At 34.8% G+C, this 27,328-nt stretch overlaps 2 protein-coding genes across 2 annotated transcripts in view; both read left to right on the top strand.

Moving 5' to 3' along the window:
* The first annotated feature begins 695 nt into the window (after positions 1 to 695).
* LOC121234823 (serine/threonine protein phosphatase 2A 55 kDa regulatory subunit B beta isoform-like) lies at positions 696 to 13,810 on the top strand. Its single transcript, XM_041130939.1, has 14 exons — positions 696 to 985; positions 1,450 to 1,553; positions 1,744 to 1,851; positions 1,981 to 2,100; positions 4,172 to 4,363; positions 4,463 to 4,554; positions 4,783 to 4,901; positions 5,555 to 5,678; positions 5,812 to 5,935; positions 7,038 to 7,106; positions 7,552 to 7,643; positions 7,771 to 7,848; positions 13,309 to 13,385; positions 13,500 to 13,810. The coding sequence occupies exons 1-14, from the start codon at positions 895 to 897 to the stop codon at positions 13,634 to 13,636; spliced, it is 1,527 nt and encodes a 508-aa protein (XP_040986873.1). The 5' UTR covers positions 696 to 894; the 3' UTR covers positions 13,637 to 13,810.
* Positions 13,811 to 23,541: 9,731 nt separating this feature from the next.
* LOC121235300 (protein MICRORCHIDIA 6) overlaps positions 23,542 to 27,328 on the top strand; it is a 29,791-nt gene continuing 26,004 nt past the window's right edge. The window contains exon 1 of the mRNA XM_041131636.1: positions 23,542 to 23,875. The gene's annotated coding sequence lies outside the window, so the exon portion shown is untranslated. The remainder of the gene's footprint in view (positions 23,876 to 27,328) is intronic.

Raw genomic sequence — 27,328 nt, 5'->3', positions numbered from 1 at the left:
TATAAAAATAACATCATGCTACAAAAATACTCTTATTATTCTACACGTTTTTTGAAATATATTGTAAATGTATTGTGTGGATATCATTATTCTTAATTTTTTCACTAAGGTAACATAAAATACTTAGAACGCTGGTTTGTGCAAGACTGGATTTGATGATTGATTAGAAGAGTCTTTTTTTTTTAATTATTTTTTATACAAATGTTACTTGGATGTTGTTTTTTTATCTCGGTTATTATTGTCTTCAATTGCATCGATCTTAGTTTGAGTACTGAGAATATATTGAGAATATCTCACTACTATTTATTATTTTATTATTATATTTCACTACTATTTATTACTATTCAACATTTTATTATTATTTTTTTATTACTATACACAGAATACCTGAAAATATCTCAACTAATTGACAGTTGAGTTTCTTACAAAGTTTTTGTAGACATTTTCTATTAATCAACATTTCTAAAAATGAGAAATTAAGAGTGAAGAGTAGCATCGCTCAAATATAGTATGTTTTCTAATAAAAACAAAATTTTGAAAATTTCATATTATTTTTTATAAAATCAAGTGACATAAAATTCATGGTATATCAACGCGTGATTAAAAAGAAAAATATTTTATATATTGTATTGCCAAAGAAAGCAAAAGCATATTAATAATTGTGAGCTGAAGATTTATTTAGGCCCATCTGAGAACCCGAAGAAAGATGGCGGAGCCCAGAACGGCATATTTTGGCGCATGATCTATAAAACAATTTAATCGAGTGGAGAGAATCAAAGCTCAGGGAATCAGAATCTCACTCCAACCCACATATAGAAGCACCGTCGTCTTTCTTTGCGCTTCCAATGCCGGGCTCCTGAGACCCATCAAAACGGCCTCGCTTCGACGGCATCCATGACTTTGAGCTCCGACTCCCGCACTCCTCTGGAGTGGAAGTTCTCTCAGGTCTTCGGCGAACGACCTCACGGAGAGGACGTCCAAGACGGTTAGGACCTCTCTGTTTGTGCGTGTTTGGTTACTGAGAATGAACTGTAGCAAACGAAATTAAATTTGACCTTGAGCTTTCTTTGCTGTGGTTTCGGACCTGGGGGAAGTTAAATTCTTACTCAGCCGGGGAAAGTTGTCTTATAGCACAACGTTTCGGTTCAGGCAGATTATGCTATTTACTCAATCGTCGAAGGAACAAAAAACTCAAGAATATCATCTTGTAGATGGTTTTTGAAATTAGTCTGATACATGGCTTATTATAGTTGAGCTTCAAAAGCAATTGATGACACGAGAGCAATTTTTTGTTTTTGTATTTCATCCATTTTCTCAGCAACCAACCAAACCTTGATTTTAACTAATTTCTGGATTTTGATGGTAAGCTAGAGCTTTGTTTTGTTTTGATATAATGTTTCATATAATTTATTCACTTGTTGACACAAGAAGCATTGGACTTTCTTTTAGTCGATGTCATATCCACGATAGCTTTCCAGAAGAGTGGTGATTACCTCGCTGTTGGAGATCGGGGTGGTCGTGTTGTAATTTTCGAAAGGAAGGATGAGAAAGATGTAAGAACCAACCATTCCTTTTGGGAGCGTTTTCACCATTTGTTTAAAATTGAAATTAGGAAGACTTTTCTGAATTCGTAATCTTGGGCTGTCTTCTTGTTTAACCTGGCAGCTGTATTGGTTGTTTAGCATCTAATGTTGGATAAAATTGGGTTTGTGATATAGTTTTCATTAATCATTGGCTTATTAGACCTCAAACCAGCACCTTTCTAGAGATGAGTTGGAGCAGTTGGATTTTAGTTTCACGCACCATCCTCAATTCCAATATAAGACCGAGTTCCAGAGTCATGAGCCTGAGGTATGATTTATACTCAAATGTTTCATAATTTGGGATCTATGGTGCATTTATTCCTGTTTTCAGTACTGGTGCATTTGGGTTGTCTGTCTGTGTGCGTTGCAGATCCTGATGGTATTATCTTTTATCTAGTTTGATTACTTGAAGAGTTTGGAAATTGAAGAGAAAATCAACAATGTGAGATGGTGTGCAACTCAGAATGGATCACTATTTGTCCTTTCAACAAATGATAAGACAATTAAACTGTGGAAGGTATGAGTTTTCCACAATAAGTAAATTTCTCTCTCTTAATCTTTAGCTATTTCCCAATAGATCTTTTCAACATATTATTAACCGGATTTTGTATTACCACCGAGGGTGTTGGCTTGGTGTAAGAGGATTTATCTCGTGTGATCTGGTAGATGAGAGCTCATGTTTTGAGTTTCCATTGGCATGATGTTAAGGAGATGAGAATCATGCGTATTATACTCATTCACTAGCATGGTATCCTTATGCCCTTGGTGAGACTAGGGTCAGACAATGCCTCAAGTTGAACTTGAGGAAGTGCTTACGGCTCCTTTACATTGACCCCACTTTGCAGGTTCTCTGCAAGCCCACCTACTCCCCTCCCAAAGGACAACCCAGCTGGTTAGTGTGCTACTATAGTCAAGCTCGTGCACTCTCCCCCCTCTTGCCCTTTTGCTCAAAAAAAGAAAAATGATCAAGCCTTACCCTGAAAAATTTAGAGATACAAACAATTTTGTACATTGTGGGAAGAAGTTGAACATTTGGTAGTTTTGTCTACCTTTTCACCTGATTGGTTATATTGAAATGAAGATGTACCTTTGGTTGAATTGCTTGCTGTACTCTATTAAACTAGTCCTTTTTCAAATACTCCGATTTCGATTATGCTCTTTAGAGTGAATAATTTGGAGAGTTAAGAGTAGGTGCACTAGATATTCAGATATTGATGAGAGTAAGGGGAAAATAGAACAAGTGAGAGACTTATTTGGTAACTTTAACATAGGGTGTGGCCTTTTGTCTAGCTTCAACGTGACTTCCTTTAGAGTGGACAAGATGAAGAGTTCAAATTTCCCCAGTCAATTGAGGGAAAATATCCTCTCCAATCTTAGGTGGTAAGTTGGGGATTCAACATATGAGGGTGTTTAATCGAGCATGTCTTGGGAAATGGCTTTGATCAGCATGAAAGGGTGACTTCGTGGAAGGTGATGATTAATTCCAAATATGGTGGTTTATGGAGGTGCAAGGTGCTTATGGAGTTGAGCTATGGAAAAATATTAGAAGGGGATGGGGTGTATTTTCTTGACAGACAAAAGATTTGTGGTGGGGGATGGTTTCAGGATTAGATTCTGTCATGACATCTCATGTGGAGATAAAGCCCTCAAGGACACCTTTCCTAATTTTATAGGATTTTGGGTGGTTCTCTTCAGTGGAATATTAACTTTATCGGTTTTTCCCATAATTGGGAAGTCGGTATCTTCTCAAGATTCTTCAGCCTATTGTACTCCACGAGAATAAGAAATCAAGAGGTTGACAATATGCTGTGGACTCCACCAAAAAAGGGGAATTCTCTGTTTGCTCCTTCTATAGGGCCATTGCCAATCAAGAGAACAACTTTTTCCCTTGAAAGAACATTTGGAAGAGAAAGACCCCTTTAAAATCTGTTTATTTGTATGGATTGCCTCATTTGGGAAGATCCTGGCCATGGACAACCTACGGGAAAGGTAGACTTTTATAATCGACTGGTGTTGTATATGCAAGAAAAGTGGTAAAATGGTGGATCACTTGCTTCTTCATTGTGAGGTTGCTAAGGTTTTGTGGGATGATTTTTTCAACAGGGTGGGGCTAGCATGGGTTATGATTGCGTGGGTGGTCAATCTTTTTGCCACCTAAAGAAGTCATTATGGTGTTCAGTAAATTGCAATAGTTTGGAAGATGCCACATGCCACCTGTGGTGTATTTGGAGGGAGCCAAAATTGAAGTTTTGGAGATAACAAATGTTTGGTGGAGGAGCTTAAAAGCCTTTTTTCATCATGTTATTTATTTGGATGATGGCTATAGATTTCAATGGGCTTAATGTTCATGATGTATCTATTTCTTCCTCTTTTTCCTAAGTAGGTGTCTTCTCTTGTATATGTCCTGTGTAATTGGGCTTCTTAGATTTCTATTAATAAAAATTTTACTTTAAAAAAAATACTGAAGATTTAGGTTTGTGTGTGTTTTTTTTTTGGGGGGGGGTGGGAGGGTGATGGACCATGCTATGCCAAAAGGATAAAATGATGTTGGTGATGCTAACATGTTCTTTCTGTGGTTTTGAGGCCAGGTCAAGGAACATAGAGTGAAGAAAGTAAAAGAAATGGACCCTAATCCACTTCTGTGTTCAGAGAATGCACTTTTGGCTGAAAGGAGTTTCATGAGTGAACAAGACAAACCATCTGTTGATAATGGGCATAATGTGGAATGGACTGAAAAGATGGCGACAAACATGTTGCCATCTCAAGGAGTGTATTCCAAGGTAGTAATCTTTAGATTATGATATATCTATTTTAGTAGTTGATTGCATTGGTTTTCTTTAGTATATAAGCCTAATTATAGTAGTCTGTTATGTAACTAGATTGCTAATATTGAAGACACTACTCGTACAAGATGTCGAAAGGTGTATGCCCATGCTCATGATTTTAACATCAACTCCATCTCCAATAATAGGTAAGTTTATTCCTGCCGTCTCCATACCATGCCCTTGCTAAATTTCTGGCACGGAGATTGCCTTGCTGCCTATGAGTAGGATATAAGAGAAGGCTTTATAATTTTAGTTTGACACATAAGCCAGTCATTGCTTTTTCATGATCTAGTCACCCTTACCTTTCTCCTGATTTTAAAACATAGATGTTATAATGTGACTAAATGTAATCTGGTTTCATAATTTCTGTACAGTGATGGCGAGACATTTATTTCCGCAGATGACCTTAGAATAAACTTGTGGAACCTTGAGATTAGTAATCAGTGTTTCAATATCATTGACATGAAGCCCTCAAACATGGAGGATCTTACTGGTAATTCTGTTCATCTTTTAGATAGTATATCATATAATTTTTGCCACCTTTATATTTGTAAATACCCTATTGTGGTAGCATATATATATATATATATATATATATATGTATATGTCTCCTTCTCTCCGTATTTTGTATCATAAGTTTTTTTTATAACAGAAATAATATCATTAACAGAATAACAGAAAGATCGTCATTACATATGAACTTAGTCAAGCCATATAGCCTGAGCAACACACATTGGGACAACTTCCCACCACATCTCAATATCTTCAACCTTCCAAGCATAGCATGCTAGTCGATGTGCAGCCTCATGCCTCATTTCCCATCCTTAGTACATGTTGAATCCCATACTCAGCAAAAAGATGTAACATACCTTTCACCTCTGTCACCAGATTTCGTGGTGATTGCATAAACAAAATCCTTCTTGTACTAATATAGCCAAGTCCTTATAGATAATTCATCTACATTAGTTATGTAGTTTCATGCTTATCAAAGAAAATAATTATGTCATTTCATAATCTGTAAATCACTGGCAACAACCCCAATGTGCTCATATATCATTTATCTATGCAAAAAGGGGCAAATAAAGGCCACAGGGCATAGATTAATCCTTTACCTTTGACTAATTAATCTGTCACATGTTTATTCAGAGGTCATAACATCAGCTGAATTCCATCCAATTCACTGCAATCTGCTTGCATACAGTAGCTCTAGAGGTTTTATACGCCTGGTTGACATGCGGTGTTCAGCCTTATGTGACCAGAGTGCAAGAATGTGAGTTTATGTTTGTATATGTTTCATTCCCATGGTTTATGTATCATGAGCTCAAATTTATTTTCATCATATTTTTTACTAGGAATGCATGGGAAGATGATCTGATACTTTGATATGGAGTTTGAATTTGCAGATTACAAGATGAAGGGTCCCATGGGTTTAAATCATTTTTTACAGAGATCATTGCGTCCATCTCTGATATAAAGTTTTCAAATGATGGGCGACACATCTTAAGTCGTGATTACATGAATCTAAAGGTCTCATTACTGAATTGAAAATGTTCTGTTCAATTAAAAACCTCCTTCATATAAGAATGATTCTTTTCATGGATATAGGCAATTATATATAAGAAAATGTCTCTTTTGAATCTAGTTATTAGACTTAAATATTATTCTGTTTAGGTATTATGCGACAAAACTATGGCCTAAAGCCTTTGTAGTTTGGGACAAAACCTTTTCTTTGAAGAAGGCAAGTTCTTTTTCTGGTATCTATCATAATTTTGACAAGTTATTTTAACACAAGAATAAGCTCATAATAGATTTTGTAACTGAGAAAGAACACTAAGGCCTTGTTTGGATTGCAAGATGCTCGCATTTCATCTCATCCCATCTCATCTCACATTCAAACACCACAAACACAAGTACTTTTCAATTTCAAATTTTCTTTTTATTTAATCATTACCTAATCATTACAACTTTCTTAAACTTCCAAACAAAACATAAAAAACAATTTAACTTTTTCAATTCCAAAACAAAAATTATATTCTAACAAATTTTAGCTTTATAATATTTTTATTCAACTTTTTTTCTCCTTTCCCAAAATCCCATAAAATATCGTAACTCAAACTATTTCATTACTATTTACAAACCATTTCACTACTATTCACAGATCATCTCATTCGACTATCTAAACAAGGCCTGATTCTCACAATTGTATTCTTGTTCCTTGTGCCTTTACACCTGTTCTTTTCACACCTAGTTTCTAATTTCTTTCGTGAACCGTCTTTTTTTATTTTATGTTGATGTTAATATATTGTAATCCTGAGGGGTAGCTCAGCTGGTCTGGCCTTGGATTTGCTCCTCAATGGTCACCAGTTCGAGTCCCCTTGGGGCCACTAGAGGTTTACCTGATCATTAACTTCCTGTGGGATTAGTCGAGGTGCGCGCAAGCTAGCCCGGACACCCTCGGTTATAAATATATATATATATATACTTTGATTAAAAGACAACATCAGATGCTTCTCTTGTAATTGGTTTTCAAATGATAATTTTGATGGCAAATGTGTCTTCTGGTTTCTGATATCTGATTGCCCTCAATGTAATTAACTTGTACTAATTAAAGCTTTATTTCTTGTCGCAGCTGTGGGACGTGCGAATGGATTCATCACCAGTTGCAACATTCAAGGTTCATGATCACTTGCATCCCAAGGTAAGTGAGCAAACAGAATCCTTTATGACCATCTAAAAAAGATACTTCCCATGAATGTTAGAATGTCTATGTTGAAAAGAGTATTGTGAATTGGAACTGTCATTTCTAAGTATGGATCTCCAATTGTTGTTGTATTTAATTAACTGCTCTTGCACATTTCATTTTCACATTCAATAAGCAAATTCAAATGGAATGAGTACAAATTACACAAAATCATGAGCTTAGCTCCAAAGGAATGATTAGTGGTCTCTTGTGTTTCCTCTTCTAGAACCAAGGGATGTATCCTCCAACTATGTTCTTAACTTAGTTGTTTTTTCTTAGCAATGTTGTTAACGTACTTTGTGATTTAGTGTATTCTGTGAAGGCTTCTTTAACGTTGAATTTGCGTAGTTCAATATGCATTTACATGTATCCCTGTATCTGACAGTAACCATTTATTGTGCAGCTAGGCGAGTTGTATAATAACGACTCCATATTTGATAAATTTGACTGTTGTGTCAGTGGAGATGGAATTCATTTTGCAACTGGATCTTATAGGTTTGTCTTTTCTACCCAAACTGCACTTGCAAATTATGTCAAGGGAAGCGCCATCATAAATCAGTTTTCGTGTGTTTTTCCAAAATAAAGCAGCCTAAGTGACCATACTTCTGTAAATTTGATTTAGCAATCTTTTTCGCATTTTCTCCCATGGTGTTGGAGGTGCAGAAGGGATCACTATAGAAGCTAGCAAAAGCCCAAACAGGTTAGCTCTTATCTTTATATCATGTTCTCCGTTTCCCAGTTTATTAGCAATTTGAAGTTATATAAAATATTTTCAAACCCATAGGGATATAATTTTAATCTGATAGTCAATAGACGATGTGTGTATATATATCTAAATATGTTCGATGCTCCTGAACTCTAACTTCATTTGACAGTCTTATTGGAAAGTACGAGGATAAGAAAAGAAAATACTTCAAAATGGTTTTATTTCTTGAGAAATTTGTTTTTTTCTTTCCTTTGCATCCTACTTTACATACCTTGTATACTGAACTCTTTTGCCCTTTCTGTGTATCAGTTTTTACTGCAATTCTTAGTTTATGCCCTGCATGTGTGCCTATCATAAGCTGCTTATTTTAGAATGTTAGAGGATCATGTCTGTAGACAATTATGGAGGAAAAATACTTCACATTACCTATTCATTGATGTACAATAGCATATATATACTACATACAATCGACGATTATTCCCTCACAAGTTACACTCATTACAACCATGTCCTCTAACACTCCCCCTCAAGTTGGGGCATATATATCATATAAACCCAGCTTGAAACAAATAAGCTTTAACCGAATCCAACACAAGGACTTGGTAAACATATCTGCGAGTTGATCGGCAGACTTCACAAAAGGTGTAGAAATGTCACCACTTAGTATCTTATCTCGAATGAAGTGACAATTAATCTATGTGTTTAGTCCTCTCATGGAACACGGGATTAGAGGTAATATGCACTAAGGCTTGATTATCACAAAATAACTGAAGAGGGACGAGCTATAAACCCAATCTCTTGAAGGAAGTGTTGCAACCATGTCAGCTCACTAGTAGTGTGAGTCATTGCCCTGTATTCTTCTTTTGCACTAGACCGAGCTACTACTATTTGTTTCTTACTCTTTCATGTAACCAAGTTACCTTTCACAAAGGTACAATATCTAGTAGTAGATCTTATATCTGAAGGGGATCCTGCCCAATCAGCATCTGAAAAGACTTCAATCCTAAGATGTCCATTTGGTCAATACAACAATCCAAGGCCAGGGGCTCGCTTAAGATAACGAAGAATATGAATTACAACATCCCAATGTGAGATCCTAGGCATTTGTAAAAATTGACTCAGTACACTCACTGCATAAGAGATGTCCGGTCTAGTGATAGTGAGATAATTCAATTTTTCAATAAGTCTTTGATACCTACCTGGATCTCTAAACAACTCCCCTTCCCCTTTCAAGAATTTACAATTTGGGTCCATAGGAGTGTCAATAGGTCGTGCACCCAACATGTCGGTTTCTTCCAGAGGTCAAGTACATATTTCCTCTAAGATAGGTCGATGCCCTTTTTAGATCTACTGACTTCAATTCCAAGGAAATATCTAAGTTTGCCCAAGTCTTTTTCTGAAATTGATCATGTAAAAACTGTTTCAGCCTAGCAATTCCAGCAGAGTCACTTCCAGTAATTACAATGTCTTCCACATATACAACCAACAAAATGTGATTTGCATCACTATATAGGTGAAATACCGAATTGTCTGTTTGGCATCTATGAAAACCAAATACCAATACAACATTAGAAAACTTTCCAAATCATGCTCAAGGAGATTGTTTCAAACCATATAATGCATTTTTTAACTTGCTTGCAGTACCTTAATACTTCCCCTGAGCAACAAACCCAGGTGGTTGCTCCATATAAACTTCTTCATGCTAGTCGCCATGCAGAAATGCATTCTTAACATCCAGTTAAAATAAGGGCCATGCTAAATTAGCAACAAAAGAGATCAACACTCGAATAGAGGAGATTTTGGCAACTGGGGGGAAAGTCTCCTCGTAATCCATGCCATATGTTTGAGTGTAACCCTTAGCAACTAAGCGAGCTTTCAGACGTTCCACTAAACCATCAAGATGAAATTTGATTGCATATACCCATTTACAGCCAACATGTTGTTTACCAAGTGGTAGTGGAACAAGATCCCATGTCTCATTATGGTGATGGGCATCCATTTCAATTTTTATAGCTGTCCTCCATCCCAGATCAGATAAAGCATCCTGAACTGGCTTAGGAACAGAAAATTTTGAAAGTTGAGAAGTAAAACATGAGACTGAAGGAGATAAGGCATGATATGAGACAAATTGATTAATCAGATGTTTGAGCAACACAAGATCGAGTACCTTTGCAGAGAGCAATAGGTGGAGAGTCTGAAATACTAGGTAACTTAGGATTTGAAGATGGAGACACGGTTGGTGGAGGCATGGGAGTCGGCAGCCGCAAGCGACGCGAGTAAACTTGTAAAAGGAACTGGGGGAGGCATTGAGGAGGGTTGGGTAAGGTTGTGAGTGTAAGAGTAGGTAATGGTATAGGATCACACTCAACACTCGAAGGTGTGTCCGAGAAATAGGGTCTGAACTCAAAGAAGGTAACATCAACACTCGTGAAGTAACGTCTAAGAACTGACTATAACAACGATATCCTTTTTGAGTCTGGGAATAACCAACAAAAAAACACTTGGTAGAACGTGGATCAAGCTTATTAAAATCTGGGTCAAGGTTATGAATATAACAAACACACCCAAAGATATTTGGAGGAAGGGAAAATGGTGGAGATGAAGGAAACAAGATGGAGAAGGGAGTGGAACCATCAACAACTGATGAAGGCATACAGTTAATAAGATGACAAGTAATAAGAACACCATCACTCCAAAATCCTTTAGGAACATGCATGTGTAGTAAAAGTGCTCGGGTTACATCTAACAAATGATGATTTTTGCGTTCAACCACCCCATTCTGTTGGGGTGTATAAGAACGTGAAATTTGATGAACAATTCATTTATTACTTAAGTAGCAAAGACATTAGATTGATATTCTCTAGCATTATCAGAACACAAAACTTGAACATTTTTGTTAAATTGAGTTTTAATTTCTTTCCAAAACACTTTGAATATGGAAAGAAGTTCAGATCTTGCCTTCATCAAAACACCCATGTCACGCGAGAGTAGTCATTAATAAATGTGGCAAAATACTGAAACTTGTTTGATTCAATGTTGATTGGTCCGATCCCCATATATCATAGTGAACCAATTCAAAAGGACCTGAGCACTCGTTTATCAACTCGAGGTACAAAAGACTAAGTGGACATGCTTCACAAGAAAAGGGAGATACATTTCCTAGATTCCTAACATGATGCTTCAAAAGGGAAATAGAGGAGTGACTAAGGCAACAGTGTCATTCACAAGCAGATGATGAGAAGGATGTAAAGGCTCGAGTGGGTGACTGTTTAACATCAAGATAATACAAACTACCAGCTTCATGCCCCGTACTAGTCTTGAGATCCTGAAAGACACATGAAAAGGGATAAAATGTCACTGAATATTGAAGACTTTGAGTAATCTTACTAATGGACATCAAACTAAAGGGAAAACTAGGAGTGTATAGAACAAATGACAAGGATATTGAGTTATTGAGCTTAGTGGATCCAATGCCTATAATTTTAGCAAGAGAACCATTAGTGAGAGTAATACTTTTTTGGAGATGTCATAGTATCAAACTTAGATAATACAGAGGACAAACCAGTCAAATGTTCATTAGCTTCTGAATCAATGATCCATGGATCTTGAGTGGATGAGACAAGACATATGAATGCTGTACTTGAGTGGGCAAGAGTAGTTGTAAAAGATGAAGTCCGTGTGCGACCCAAAAGCTTATCGTACTCATCCTTTGATATACTAATCATATCTTGGCAAATGACTTGATTAGCGGATCTTTTTTGATAAGTACTTGATTAGCAGATCTAGATAGTCTACCATGTAGATCCCAACAATAGTCCACTGAGTGGTTAGTGCAACCACAATGGGTGCACTTACGAGATTCTCGACCTCGAGTGTGATTACCTTTGGCATCACGTCCCCCACGTGGACCTCTACCACTCTGGCCTCCATGCCTACCATGAGCAACATAGGAGGCAACCGCATCATGTAATTGTGACTCAAATGTAGCTGTCATGGATGCAGAAAAAATATCACAATTGAACTTGGAGACATAAACTCCACACAAGATATGAGAAAAACCATAATTGAACTTAAAAATCTGAGAAACACAATCTAGAAATGTAGAAACTCAGTCCAAGTATCCGAAAACAACTCAAATAACAAAATTTTGGCCTTGTATTGATAAGAATTACACTATATCGGCATGTATTGGCTCTGAATTGCATTGTTTCGACCTTTATCGGCTCTGAACCGGCTGGTATCGCCTCGGAACTGGCTTGTTTTGTGGCTCGGAACCAACTGATATTGGTCTGTATCAGGTATTGGCCGAAACTGACTTCAACCGAAACTTAAAACTGGATTAGTTATCCTAAGCAAGAATAATGGTCTAGGAATTACCTTATCCTCATTACCAAACAGGCATTATTCCGAATTAGGAACAAACTCTTGCTCGAGGTTGGGGTTGGGGTTATCCGCACTTGAGGATGGGATTGCTTATCCCTGCAACCAAACACTCTGTCCCTTCAACGTTGCCGACGACAGGCAGCAGTTCCAGTAGGCGCTGACGACGGGGAACACGTCAAGATGCACAGGCAATGACAACGAACTTACCCCTCAATACCAGAGATGACGTCGGAAATTCGACGGAAATGCCTTGAACCTCCTTCCGGCCGCCGACGATGAAAGGAGAAGCCGCTAGGATGCTTAGAAAATGACGATGACCTCAGATCCAATAGCAGAAGCCACTGTTGAGCTTAGATTCGACAACAAAATTGAGATCGAACACCAAAAATTACTCCGATCGAACACCACAAACTACTCCAGCGAGTTCAGACGACGGTGTCTCTGTTATCATGTAGACACTTATGGAGGGAAAATACTTCACGTTACTTATTCATTGATGTACAACAACATATATATACTAACAATTGACGATTATACCCTCACAAGCTACACTTATTACAACCATGTCCTTTAACAATGTCTATAAAAATGGCAAATGAATAATCCATTGGATAGCAGATACCGTTAATGTTTAAATGCTGCTCAGGCATTCGGGATACTTTGACTTGGTTTATATTGAACTTTGTTGGAGATATAGCTCGTGTTAATTTTTTACCTATAAAAAAAATTAAGCTGAGATTGAGGCCAGATGGGTGGAGCAAAGCCGAACAGAGCCCATCTGACCTATTAGCATGAAATTAAAGTTATGTCAGGAGAGTTGACAAATAGGTTGGAGAAGAAGTGGGGTTATTTGGAAAATTTACCATACCAGTTAGGTTTAGTACAAATATATGTCATAACCCTATTTCTCTCATGACACGGTAAAATATTTGTTGCTGTGTGTTGTGTGTATACGCACCCCGTCAAACCAAGTCAAATCTGTGTTTTCTCTTTCGTTTTACCAAAAGTTGCATAGTATCGACAATCCCAACTAGCTAAATAAAAATAAATAAAAAAAATACTTGAAATCAGGAAGCCACTTCGTGGTGCTGCTCCAAGGGCTAGAAGGTCATCTTTAAGCAACCTGACACGTGGATTTTATCGCCTTGGTTGGTATTCGCACTAGTTTATCTTTTCTTTTCTATTTTCTTGAAAAAAAAAGTTCTTTTAACCTGCTTCCGGTTGGAGTTCAAACCTATCTTCTCTTTTCTCTGATTTCGCAGGGCATGAAAACTCAAGCTCGGGTGCTAATGAATTTTCTTCTAACTTAAGTTCCAAGCTGCTACATTTGGCTTGGCATCCAACGACAAACTTAATTGCTTGTGCCGCTGGCAATAGCTTGTTCATGTACCATGCATAGTTTTGTGTACAGTTGTGCTCCTAGCATTGAAAGACGGCCTTGAATCAAATAATACCAAAAAATTGTGTGCTTATTACTTATCTTTCTGGTCCAACAAATTTTACTTCCATGTATATTAATTGAACGGAAAAGAAGAAAAAGATGCAGAATGTAAAACAGCTCTCTCTCTTTAGCAAAAACCAGGCCAACATGATGACGATAAGGTTGAGTTGAGGCATATCTTTGGAATAATTTCTATGTAGTTCCAGAGGATGGACATGGTACTCTCACCTTAAAACAGAATGTCATATTATGAGAAATTGATAGTTAAATAAATGTTTTTAATAATATAATATTCTTGAAAAAATCTATTCATCATCCTCTTAACATCTTAGGATGTGGCATTAGATGATAGGTTCACAAGTGAAATATAATAGATAGTCTCTAGTCATCTAATGTCAGATTATAGGATGATGAAAATTAGAATGATGAGTAGTATTACTCAATATTATTTGGCAAGATAAGAGTATTACCCTATTTGAATTTTGGGGCTGAATAGTTAGTCTTATTTTTAAGTACCTATAATTTGCTAGTTTTGTTGAAATTATGCCAAAATTGAATCCATATATTAATATATATTGTTGTTCCAAAATATATGATCAACTGGTACAAAACTTTAGAACGCGGTCAGTCTTTTGATTTGAAACTCTAGAGTTCTTAACTGAATTCTAGAGCTTATGGTGGGAGAGGAAAAGACGTGAATTGGACTTCGCAACATCCATTAAGCATTCAGTGATATTTGAAAAAATTACTTGGGTATTTATAAATGTAGGATTCACTTAATATATTTCTCTCTTAAGTCTAGGTCTTAGAGTTTGGTCGCTAGGGGATCTAAATCCATAGTATTTTAAGTTTTTTTTTTCTTTTATGGATGATGATTATTACTATAATAATTGTTGGAACGATTTATAATGACCCTAATAGCATCCCCAAACTCTTGAATCATCTTTTGGTCATACCTTTTAAGGATAAGGGGTAAGGTCTAACACACAATCTCTCTTAAAGTTGGGTTCCGACTCTGACGGAGTCAAAAAGTCCAATTCTGAACTCCGACTAACTTTTATCAGAATTGAAGTTAGGCTCTAATTCTAACTTCAACTTCAATCAGGAGCGGACTTCGACTCCGATCAAAGTTGTCAGAATCGGAGTGTTGGTGCCACATAGAGAAAGAGGGAGGAGGAGAGAGAGGGCTCCATTAGCTGTCGTCATTGAACGATAGCATAATCGATGCTGTTAAAACTATCGTTATGATATGAAATTTGTATATTTTGATGAATTATATACATGTATAGAAATACGTAAAAGGAAATAAGATTAGAAAGAGAATAGCAGCTCAGTGGTAAAGAATCAAAATGAATAGGAGGTCTGATACAAAAAGATTAAAAATTAATTTTATATATATATATATGGATTGTTACCGCTCTATTCAAAGTAGCCGTCAATGTAAAGGAACAATGGTAAAGATTGGATCTAGAAACTAAAAGTAATAAAATAAAAAAAGTTGAAAAAGACAAAAGTTGAAAATGATTTGAAAAGTGAAAAGTTGAAAGCTTAAAAAATACTAAATCAGTTCATCACTCCTCACGAGACCCTAGAACAATATTTAAAAAAAAAAAAAAACCAAAAAACTCAAAAAGTAAAAAACTGACTAATTTGAAAACTAAAAATTCTACATGTCTATCTCTACCGTCTATGACTCTCTCTTGTCTTTACACCACCCTATGAAAGAAAAATAGAAAAAACTAAAAAAATATAAATGATGGTGAATTGAAAATTGAACCGAAATGTAAACATAAAAAAGCAAAAGAGAGATAGAAGACAAGTGGATTGATAGTGAGAGAGATAGATGTATTGAGACAGACACAAAAAATATATTAAAAATAATATAGACTTCTCTTTTTTGATTCAGATAATCAATAAAAATGATAGTAAAATTTTTGTTTTTAATTTTTTAAGTTGGAGTTTGGAGACAGGGTTCAGAGCCCAAATGAGCTTCGAACCTCGACTCTGACATGAAATTTTGGAGGTACTCCAATTCTAACTACTCTAATTTAGTTGGAGTTAGATTTAGAGTGAAAATCGACCAAAGTCAAAGTCAACAAAAGATTTGTACAATCCTAATCTCTCTTTGGAACCTATGTAGCGTAATGTGAGTTTAAGGCTACGTTTGGTTAATGAGAATATCTGATAAGTATTGAGAATGTTTGTGAATAGTAGTGAAAAAGTAATAATAAAATAATGAATAGTAAGTAAAAAATAATGAATAGTAAAAAAATAGGTAAAAAGTAATAATAAAGTAAAAAATAATAGTGAGAGTATTTGAGGTACTATTGGTACCCAAACGTAAAGTTCTCCAAATGCTCAATCGCCTTTGGACCCATCGTAGAGACCCATTTGAGAGACCTTCAATTTCGGGAAAAAGGGAACATCATTATTTTCCTTGTTGTATGGAGATCTCTATTGTTAAGCAGGTTGTACACAGTCGATAGCGTCCCTACCCAATTCACCCTTTTCTCAATTAAGTTCTTCAAGCTAAATGGTTTGGTCTAGTTTCCGTTCACTCTGGGACACTTCGTCTGATTGATGGTCATAACCTTGGTCCTCACTCCCCTCCAATCCAACAGTATTTTTCTCTAGGCCGGCCTTGCTTCAACTCCTCGTTTTCCTTCTGAAGAGTCTTCATAGCCACCTCTACAGCTTCTCCCCTAGCTTTGAGACTACCGCTCCACTCCATTGGTCATCTATTTATCGTGTTTGCTTCCGCCCAAAGTGTACATGAACATGTGGTTGTCGGCATATGGATCTTGCCTCAACAATAAATTTCTCTATGTAAGAAAAACTTCGTTTCCACAAACGACAGTTGCTTCATTTGGATCTTTAATTCCTCTCAACTCATCATTATAATTTTTTTAAATTTTAACACAAAATATAATAAATAATTTAATTTTTTCAAATTTCAAAATAATAATAATATTAAAAAATAATATTTTAACAATATTTTATCATCTCAACTCAATTCATTTCAATATCCAAACGCAACCTAACTGTTTGAACAATTTCTAACAACCTCAGCAGCGTTCCCAAACTCCAATGAAGGTTATTTGCAAAATGAGTAATGCTAGAGAGAAGTCACTGTAGTAGTGCACACTTTGCACTCACTACATTGCTACTTTTAGTTATCTACTTTTTTTATTTTAAACTTGAGAGATGTATGGTCTAGATGATACCACATCATGTATGCAAAATGATTACTCCCAATAATGACTTCTATCTATATTTATTCTTTGCAAAATACAATAAGGTCTCGTTTGATTCCAGTGGGATATAGCTTTGATGCTTAAGTCGAAGAATTAACTAAGGATTCTTTATGGAATAGCATTTAGATCATACTCTGTAACACGTACCTCACTAAATTTTTATAGATTTTAGAGTGCACTCCAAAGAGGAGGGCTTCCAAGGAGGAGGGCTCTAGTCAGATCTTTATGAACGACTATTTTTCTTCCTCACCATTATTTCAGTGGACGAGATGATGCGCTATCATTTTTATCCCACTTTTTATAGGTAAATGACTCGCTCGGAAATGAGTAGTACAAAGACTATCTCAAATATAAGAGAATATTGCGTAATAATTAAGAATTTATCTCTTCAAAAAAAGTACTTAAAAATTAAATCTGTGTAAAATGATGAAAAATATTTACAATGAAAAAATAAAAATAGAAGTAATGATATGTATAATGAATGGAGAAGTGCAATAAAAAAAAAAATTTATTAGTCATGAACTAGATTCATATTTATTGATTTTTTAATGTAGCCATGTAAAGTAAGAAATTAAAGTGCAAGACAGTAAATTAAAATTGCTGGAAATTGAATTGTAGAAATTTAAAGGTGCAGGAAAATTAAATGATATTAATTTAAATTGCAAGAATTTAAAGTGCAAGAAAATTAAATGACATAAATTTAAATAGCAGGAATTTAGAGGTGCAAGGAATTCAAATGACACTAATTTAAACGACGAGTGATTTACAGTGCAGGAAATTAAATGACGTTAATTTAAATGACTGAAATTGAAATGAACGTTCCAATAATTTATCATAGAGTACTGATATATCCATAATATTTTATATAATATATTATATAATAATGTGTTAAATGAAAGATATTTTTATAAAATATCTTATAAAGAAAATATAATTTTATAAAAATACTCATTATTTAACACATTGTTGTACAAAGTGCTGTGAATAAATCATTTTTTAACAAGAAATGGTCTATTAGCCCTCAACCGTGTTACCGTACTCCTCACTTCACCTGAGCTTTATTAAAAAACAAAGACAAGATTATCTACTCTACTCTACTCATATTCCCTTCTCCTAATTCGTAACATCTCGATTCTCAACTTCGTCCATGTCAAGCCATTTTATAGGCTTCAAAGGACAAGTGCTGCCAAAGTGCTTTCGGCGTCCCTCTCTTCACGTGTTATCACCAAAAGATTATTTATCATTATAATTTTTTTTTTGAATTTTAATATAAAATATAATAAATAATTTAATTTTTTTAAATTTTAAAATAATAATAATATTAAAATATAATAAATCTCAACTCAATAAATTCCTTTTGTTCCCCACCGTCCTTCACTTTCTTTTCTTTTTCTTTGGATTTCGGTGTCCACTTTGTCTTGTTGCAGCGTCCGTTTCAAATGTTTTTTCTTTCTTTCCTTGTGTGAGTCCGTAAAAGACCAATAGACCCGCGTGCATGTTCTTTCTGCTTTCGGTTCTATTTGTTTTTATTTCTTTGATTCTGTCCGCATGCGTGTAAAACCCAAGGCCCTGCGTGATTTCTTTGTTTATTCATTCGCACCGAAAGGTTTGCTGCACCCACCATTGTCTTCTTCCTTCTTTCGTTTTTTTTTTTTTTTTTTGTTTTCTCCGCATGCGTCCTGTAAGTGAAAGTGACTTCCATTTCTTTCTTTCTTTCTTTGTCTCTAACTTTTCAAACCAACCCATGGGTTTCATTGTTCGCATGGCTCTGTCTCTGTTTCTCTCATCTTCCAGAGCTTGAAATCTCTTTACGCCGTTTTCCTCCTGGGAAGAAGTGATGCTGTGCTGAGGTGCAGCTTTGCTGTAGCCACAATTTCAGCAGGAGGAGGCCAATGCATGGCTGGTGCTGCCGCTGGGCAGTGGTGGCTGCATGAAGGTTGGAGGGACATGGAGTCGTCTGGCGACGTGCTGGTTGTTCCGAGGGGCAAGAGATTGCTCTGTTTTCACTTCCTTGCTGCCGGTTTTCACGTGGAGGTGCATGGATGTTGAGGTAGCGTAGAGGGAGGCGTAGAGGGTGGTTTCGCAGTGGATTCCGTGAGCGTGGTGCTGCGCTGGGAGCAGTGGTGGCTGGCCGTGAGCCTGCACGCATTGTTGCAGTTGTGCAGTTGGTTGGGCCTGCTCGTACGGAGGTGCTATGCCGTGCATGGTGGTGTATGCTCGTGCATGGTGGCTTGAGGTGGTTCTTGGCTTCGTGTGGATGCAGGTGCACGGTTGTTCATGGGTGGTGCGTGCGGAGTTGACCGTGCAATGGAGGTGCTGCGTCGAGGCCAGTTGAACGTTGCGTGAGGTTGAAGATGATGAAAACGACATGTCGTTTTTTAATGGACAAAACGACATATTGTTTAGACGGAGGAAGTTTTCATTTGCAGCGACAAACGACATATCGTTTTTTCTTATGAACAAAACAACATGTCGATTAGCAGACAGCAATTTTATTCCTAGTTTTCTGTTTTGGAAAAACGACATATCGTTTAGGAGAACCTGTAAAACAGAAAAAAAATAAATTAAATAAATAAATAAATAAAACTAGACAAACAAATAAATAAATAATTAAAGAAGCAAAAATAAAACTAGACAAAGAAAATAAAATAATTAACTAATTAAAAATAAAAATAAAAATGGACAAAAGATGAAGAATAAAATATTAAAAGTGTGTTGTGCAAGTGGATAAATATTGCCCAGTTAAATCACAAGTTATAAAATTAAGCATAAACTATACTATTAATCAATTTAAATTACAACTTGGATTTATGCTCATAACCATTTTTTCCAACTAAAACTAATAATAAAATAATAAATCAATTAAAAATATATTAGTTTTAAATGTATAAAATATACAATAATACAACTCAATCAATAAAGATAGTCTTTTCAAGCTATTAGAGATTTGGATTTAGATTTTTTTATGAGTAATGTTAGATACAGTTTTAAAATGTACAAGTTTCATAAACTCCATTTGAAAAAATAAAAAATAAATTTTTTATGTGAATTTCAAATTTACTTATTTTTTAAAAAGAATATGCAAGATTTGCATATCCTAAAACTGCAAATATCATTTCTGTTCTCTTATATATCAATGGGTTGATTTATTCAATAATATAATTTATGAGATGCCTTATGATTTGGTGACCTAAATACAAATATATTGTATTGATTTAACAATTTGGTTATATAAAAAATTTTGAATTCCCAATTTTGCTAATGCTTCTTGATTCGCAAGTAAATTATACAAATCGCCGCATCTCTCATCAAAACATAACAAATGATTCAAACTCGCCGTTGGGTACCTTTTGCGAAATCGGCTGACGTGGTTAATGACATGTCAGCCGATATTATTTAAAAAAAAAATCGATTTTAGACAGAAATCAAACCCATCTTACCTAGCACCAAACTCATTCCATAACAAAATTGTTTGCATCTCAACTAACCCATTTGCGCTAGAAGAAACTGCAAGAACTTGTCGTCATTGTGTCGTCGACTGAGCATTGGTCATCAACTTCATCCTCTTCGTGCTGTTGAACCCATTTGAGCATTGGCCATTAACTTGTAGTCTTCGTGCTGTCGAAACTGCGAGAACTTGTTGACTGAGGAATCTGGGTTCAAAAGTTGATGGTTCAATCACATTATCAAGGGATAAAATGGCCATTGAGGAATTTGGGTTTTCAGAAGGTGTATCATCAACTCCCCCATCATGAGATTTTCTGCGATGCATGATTGTAGTTTTTCTTCCAGAAGAAATCCAAGTATGATCATAGGCTTCCTCAGGATTCATTAAGGAATTAGGTTTCCTACTCCTTTTCTTTGGAATAGAGACTCGCTCAATTTCTGATTGCCTTTGTAGAGCCTAAGTTGCAGGCTCAATATTGCTTCTTGCACCAATGCTTTTGGAATGTTTAGCAAGAACACGACTCTGTAATGATTTTGAAATTTTTTCGTCTTTTAAAGTTTCATCATTCCTAGTGCCATTACTCATTACTAATTTCAAAGTACCATCCACAGGTTGGCCAACTTTAGTGCCACAAACAATATCTGGAGCAAGACCCTCGGCCACTTGATTAATAAAAATTAAAATTTTGTAAAGCTTCCATAATAAAAATAAATAGTAGTAAATATAAACAAAATTCAATAGACAAATGACTTGGAGATGGCAGGGGTAATGAGATACATGGGGTGGCTCATTTGGATTTGTCTTTGGTGGCAGATCGAAATCTGTGTTTTCTTATAACTTGTTACAAATAAAAAGGATATTTCAAAATCTTTTATATAATTTTATTTAATGGTTGCCTCTCAGAAAATTTCAGTCCAGCCCGGATCCCCCATACACTTTAATCCTAACTTCCTCCTTGTAATCACTGTCCCTCCTTTGAAAATCAAATGATAGGTATGAGAGCACAAAGAGGTTCTAATTTACCTCGAGAAACATTCTAAGGAAAAAAAAGTACCCAGCCTAGTTTTAGAGAAAAGAAAAAAAAGGACTACTTGGGAAAAAGGCATGAAAAAGTATGATATCATCAACTAGTATACTGGCTAACTTGAGATCATTCCTTAAATGAGAATTTGATACGCACCAAATGCTCCCCATAGCCATTGACATGTTCAAGTTCAAGGGGAATAGAACCACTTTGGCATATAGAAGCAACTATTTGAGAATATTCATCCAAAGCAATGGTCATAGATTGAGCTGCTTCCTTGAGACAATGTTTAAGCTTAACAACACAACTAATAATAATTCTCTCCCCCAGTTCCCCCTCAGTAGCCGAAGCAGTCTAAAATAATGAGTAAAGATAGATAAGATTCCAATTTCATAAAGAAATTGAGATGCAGCATATGTAAAGTCAATAAAATTACCTCATTTTCCTTTTTTACACTACTAGAAAAGGAGCGAGAAGATCTGAGGAAATTTATTCACTTTCATCTATGACCAAGGTTATAATTGGTTCCATGGCTGAAAATACAGTGTGTGGTTGGTTGGACCTTGAGTTGACCAAGAGCAAATACACAGATTAGACATAGAAACTACGCAAGAGGGTTAGACATTAAAAATACACAGCAAGTTGTGATTTCCATTGCGATGGCTCACAACAACCTTTGTGTGTGGGAGGAAGGGGGCGACAGAGATGTGAGGGAGGGCGCACAACAGAGGAAAGAGCGATATTGCTGTGTTTGTGACGAAGGGAAGGGAGGGAGAAAGCAAAGTCTGAGATGGTGTATATGAAACACAACGTTTCATTTGTACATGTGGAAGGATGGGTACGTCGGGGTTTTCCCTGCTGAATGCAAATAAACATTTTCTTTTTCAAGAGATTCAACTACTAGGATCAAACCCACCATTAGTTAGATATAGAATAAAACATTTTAAACTAATTTAAAGGAAACAAAAAAAAAAAAGGATATTTAATTCAAGGCTTGAAAGAATGATTCAATTCAGTCAATAAATTGAATCGATAAGAAATCCAACTGATTTTAGTGAACATTTTGAATTGTTCACTGAACACTTTTAATTGACTGATTCAAACAGATTCAAGCCGATTTTAGACCAATTTGATTCGATTCCAACCGATTCAAAACTATATTTATTTTTAAGTTGTCTAACAACTAATTTTTTCTTTTAATTTATTGTACAAAAATATGATAGAACTAAACATATATTAATTTCTTCATTGTTGTATTCAATAAGAATCGTTGAGAAAACAAAAGATAAAACATGTAGTTTTTTATTTTTTTTAGTTAAACAAAAAATTAAGGAGATGAATAAGTATTTTTTATTAAATTTCTGGTTGTGCATAAAATGCTACATTTGTCCTGTGTTTATAACTTTATGGTCTTTATCTTTTTCGTATTTAAGACAAAAAATGATGACAATGGAAGTTAAATACATAAATTACATATTTATTGAAATTATCTAGATTCATATCGTATTTCTATTGAAACTAGTCAATAAATTTATATTTTATACTATTTTATACATGATATAACATGTTTGAATTACAACAAATAAGATTTTTAATACTTTTAATTAATATTAAAATATCTGATTCAAAAGTATCATTAATTTGTTGAATCATCCGATTTATTGAATCACTTTTTATCCGATTCCAAATCCGATTTCAATTTTTCGAGCTTTAATATTTATTTTTTTCCATATAATTATTTAATTGTTATAGAATAATTTAAGATGAGATTTAGATAGTGAATTGAGATAATATGAAATGAAAGTTAAATACAATATTATAAGAATATTATTTTTAGTTTAATTTTAAAAAAAATTAAATTATTTATTATATTTTTTATAAAAATTTTTAAAAAATTATAATAATATAATAAAATAAATAAGATAAAATGAATTAAGATCTCTCAATTCAAACAAACTTAAATTATTTATTTTTTTAAAATAAGCAATATACAAAACAATATCCCAATGAAACACACCGAACCAATAGGAGTTAGGTTCGGTAATTTGAGAATTTTAAAAATAGTAAATGTACAGCTGTCGTACAACTGTCATTTTCTTTAAAAGCTCTCCTAACTTGGACTCCAAGCCACATCCTTTCCCTTACCTTTTTTTAACATTGTTTAGTTTTTGAAAATTGTTCCAGGGTTTGGTGAAATTTCTTTCTGATATCTGCAAGCCACAATAGCAGTGAAAGTTGAAGGAAGATTTAAAAATTTTCTCACTCTATGCTCAAATGTGAGGAGATTTTGGATAAATCTCTTTGATGTCTACAACTCATAACAGGGAGTGAAAGTTGAAAAAGATTTGGAAATTTTCTCTCTCTATGAGCAAGTGTTAGAAGATCTCATATCTTTTTTAAGACATTTATGTGGGTTTTAGACATCTTTGGATCAATTTTGGTTGGTTGGAGAATATTTTGTGAAGGTAAAAGTTGAACTTTCTTGTACTACTGTCTTCAATCTTCTTCTCTGGTAGTTTTGTTATCTGCTTCTTCAGTATATTTTCTCTGAGCGCTCTCTTTATCCAGTTCACTTGCTTTTAAACGTAGTCTTTCGTGTTTTCTTTAATTAAAAATTGAAAATGCTACGTTAATTGTTTGTTGGTAGGGATGTTAGCATAATTTTTTGTTTGGGGTTGGGTTTAAGTCTCCCCTTTCGTCTCTCTCTGTCTTTTGTTTTCACGCAAACAAAGACCACGTCGCATTCTTCTCTGTCCCTCACATCCGTCGCTTACGCACTCCACCTGCTCGCATTATTTCCTTTCCTTTCTCGTAGGTTCAACTTGTCTGGTTCTTCTTTCTGAATATCTGCAATCTGTTCCACCTGCCTTTCCCTCTTTGTTCACACTCAATATATATACGTAAGCTTTTGCAGAGCAACTGCCTACGATAGCAACAAAGCTCCATGTCCGTTGAATGCAAATGCAGGCTTTGATGTTGTAGTAATTTTGCACCCTTAAGTGTACCCGTATCTCTTCGTATTCTCTCAATGCTTTGATTGGGCTCCTTTGTGTTGTGTGCAATTTTTGTTGCTCCAGTTTGCCATGTTCACCGATATCTTATTGTTGTTATTGAGATTTTGTTATTTGGTTCATTTGTTCTTTCTTCTCATTTTTTTTATAAGTAAAACTTTATTGATAGTAAACGCATAGTCTAAGTACATATGAAGTATATACAGAATACACCTAATAACCACAAAGCACTAGTGATGTATACAAGCAAACTATGAAAGCTATCCTAATTACAAACAATGACTGAAACTGAGGAAAATAGTGTAAAAAAAGAATCTCTTCAGCTTGTTTAAGGAACGCTCTTGGTCTTTAAAGCACCTATCATTTCTCTTTATTCACAAATATCACATAATATGAGTAATGCTAGATACAATCATGTATTGTGCAAGCGCCGTATACTCATTTTGAAAAAGAGTGGGATCCATTATTATTATTATTATTATTTATTTATTTATTTTTAATGTGGGTCTCATATTTATTCACTTTTTTTAAAAAGAGTGCGTAACGCTTGTGCACTTTATGATTGCAAATATTATTTCTTCATAATATAGGGAGGAATCAATTTCCACATATCAGAGATGTAAACATTACCGCTAAGAATTGTCCAACACTTGAAAATATCCACTACTGTTCCCTCCCTTTATTCACTGAAAAAATGTGGGTTTCATGGGCCATGAAATACTTTCTCATCTTTTACTTATAAGAAAAGGACATACTTTCCTATCCTACTTTCTTCATTTCTCTTTATTCACAAATATCACATAATATGAGTAATGATAGATACAATCATGTATTGTGCAAGCGCCGTATACTCCTTTTGAAAAAGAGTGGGGTCCACTATTATTATTATTTCTCTTTATTCACAAATATCACATAATATGAGTAATGCTAGATACAATCATGTATTGTGCAAGCGCCGTATACTCCTTTTGAAAAAGAATGGGGTCCACTATTATTATTATTATTATTATTATTTTAATGTGGATCCCATATTTATTCACTTTTTTGAAAAAGAGTGCGTAACGCTTGTGCACTTTATGATTGCAAATATTATTTCTTCATAATATAGAGAGGAATCAATTTCCACATATCAGAGATGTAAACATTACCCCTAAGAATTGTCCAACACTTGAAAATATCCACTACTGTTCCCTCTCTTTATTCAGTGAAAAAATGTGGGTTTCATGGGCCATAAAATATTTTCTCATCTTTTACTTAAAAGAAAAGGACATACTTTCCTATCCTACTTTCCTCTCCCCCCCCCCCCCCCCCCCCCCCAAATGCTTTTAAAACTTGAAGATAGAGTATGAAATTGTTGAGTAAAGGGGAAGAGAGAATAAAGAAACTTTATTTATTTTTAATTAGCACAAGAGAGAACAAGGGAACTAAAGAACACAAATCCATAAATTGATATTGAAATATTAGGAAACATGGAGAATCGAACAAAAAATTGAAATGGGTGGCTATATGGGCAAATTCTAAGGACATGAATTTAAGAAAGCGTGTATGCTGAAATAGACAACTGGCCTCTGACCTCCTTGGATGGATGGATGGTTATTGGAACAAGCAAATGTGATTTTGTACTTGACCCCTTATCGCATGCTATCATTTTGTCTTGTAACTGCCCTTTGTTATGTATCTGATTGATGCTAACTTCGTCCTCTTCTGTCGTCTTTCTCTCCCACTTTAACCTCAAGCATTCCATAGAGGATACCTTGTCCACTCTGTTGTGTGACTCAACTTAGATCCTCCCTTGACGACATCTCAAATTTTGTTTAGTTTGGGGTTTAAGACTAGGGTGGTATTCAACGATGTTGTGATGATTGTAGAACTAGAAAGTAGTGACATAATTGTTTAGGGGTGATGGCTGAAAAATAATTTGCATGCATATGTATGAATGTTTTTCTTTTGTTTTTTGGTCTCCACCAAACAATATTTCGTTTTGTTTTCCTCATCTTATGTTGAAACGGATGCAACCTAAATTAACTCGAGACAGAGATAATTTAATGCTTATCCTATCATCTTAAAAAAAATGCAATTTTTTTGATAACGAGAAATTCCGAGACCGTGCAAATGCAAGATCTCAGTAATCCGTTTAAACCTTGGAGTCATGTAATGTGTTCCATTACACGAATCATGTAAATTATTGGCTTTTTACCCATGAGATGTGGCCTATAGAAATTGTTAGTATCAAAGGGTTTGAATTTTAGACCTGAAGGGAGCATACCACCAAGATCAAAACCCTTATTGCTTGCAAATAGTCGATGCTTGATCTCTCTTCATTTGGGTATATTTTTCTTTTGAAATAGCCACATCATACTTAGATATATGGAGCGTAGTTTGCTAACTACACTGTGAAGTGAGTTGAAGTTTATAAAACCAAAGTTGATGAGATGCATTGAGAAACATATCTAAAAAAGAAGTAATACATTAAGGGCTCGTTTGGACATTTGGAGTATTTCAGAATTCTGTAACTCATAGTGAAATGTTCTGTGAATAGTAGTGGAATTGTTTGGGTTAAGATATTTTATTGAATTTTGAGAAAGGAAAAAAAAAAGTTGAAAAATATTATAACATTAACAAATTGTTTGAATGTAATTTTTTAATATTACTTTTAAAACTTTAAAGCAAAAGTAATACTTATACAAAAATATTACTTTTGCTTTAAAGTTTGAAAAGTTGTATTGGTTTTTTTGTTTTGTTTTGAAATTTGTAAAAGTTATAATGATTAGTTAATGATTATATGAAAAAGTTGAAAATTTGAAATTGAAAAGTGTTTTGTGTTTGAGTGATTTTGGAAAAGAAATTGTGAGAAGTTTTGAGATAGCTCTTCTCATTTTATTACCCAAACATACACAAACCCTTATGTAATGA

This window comes from Juglans microcarpa x Juglans regia, chromosome 6D (genome assembly GCF_004785595.1).
Source record: "Juglans microcarpa x Juglans regia isolate MS1-56 chromosome 6D, Jm3101_v1.0, whole genome shotgun sequence".
In the NCBI taxonomy this organism is placed as follows: Eukaryota; Viridiplantae; Streptophyta; class Magnoliopsida; order Fagales; family Juglandaceae; genus Juglans; species Juglans microcarpa x Juglans regia.
This window is presented reverse-complemented; position numbering and strand designations above follow the sequence as displayed.

Excerpts from the sequence above, each read along its gene's own strand:
- LOC121234823 (XM_041130939.1), top strand. The coding sequence starts at position 895 with ATGACTTTGAGCTCCGACTCCCGCACTCCTCTGGAGTGGAAGTTCTCT. Across the intron at positions 7,107-7,551 it reads ATGATCACTTGCATCCCAAG|CTAGGCGAGTTGTATAATAA; the intron begins GTAAGTGAGCAA and ends TTTATTGTGCAG. Across the intron at positions 7,644-7,770 it reads TTTGCAACTGGATCTTATAG|CAATCTTTTTCGCATTTTCT; the intron begins GTTTGTCTTTTC and ends AATTTGATTTAG.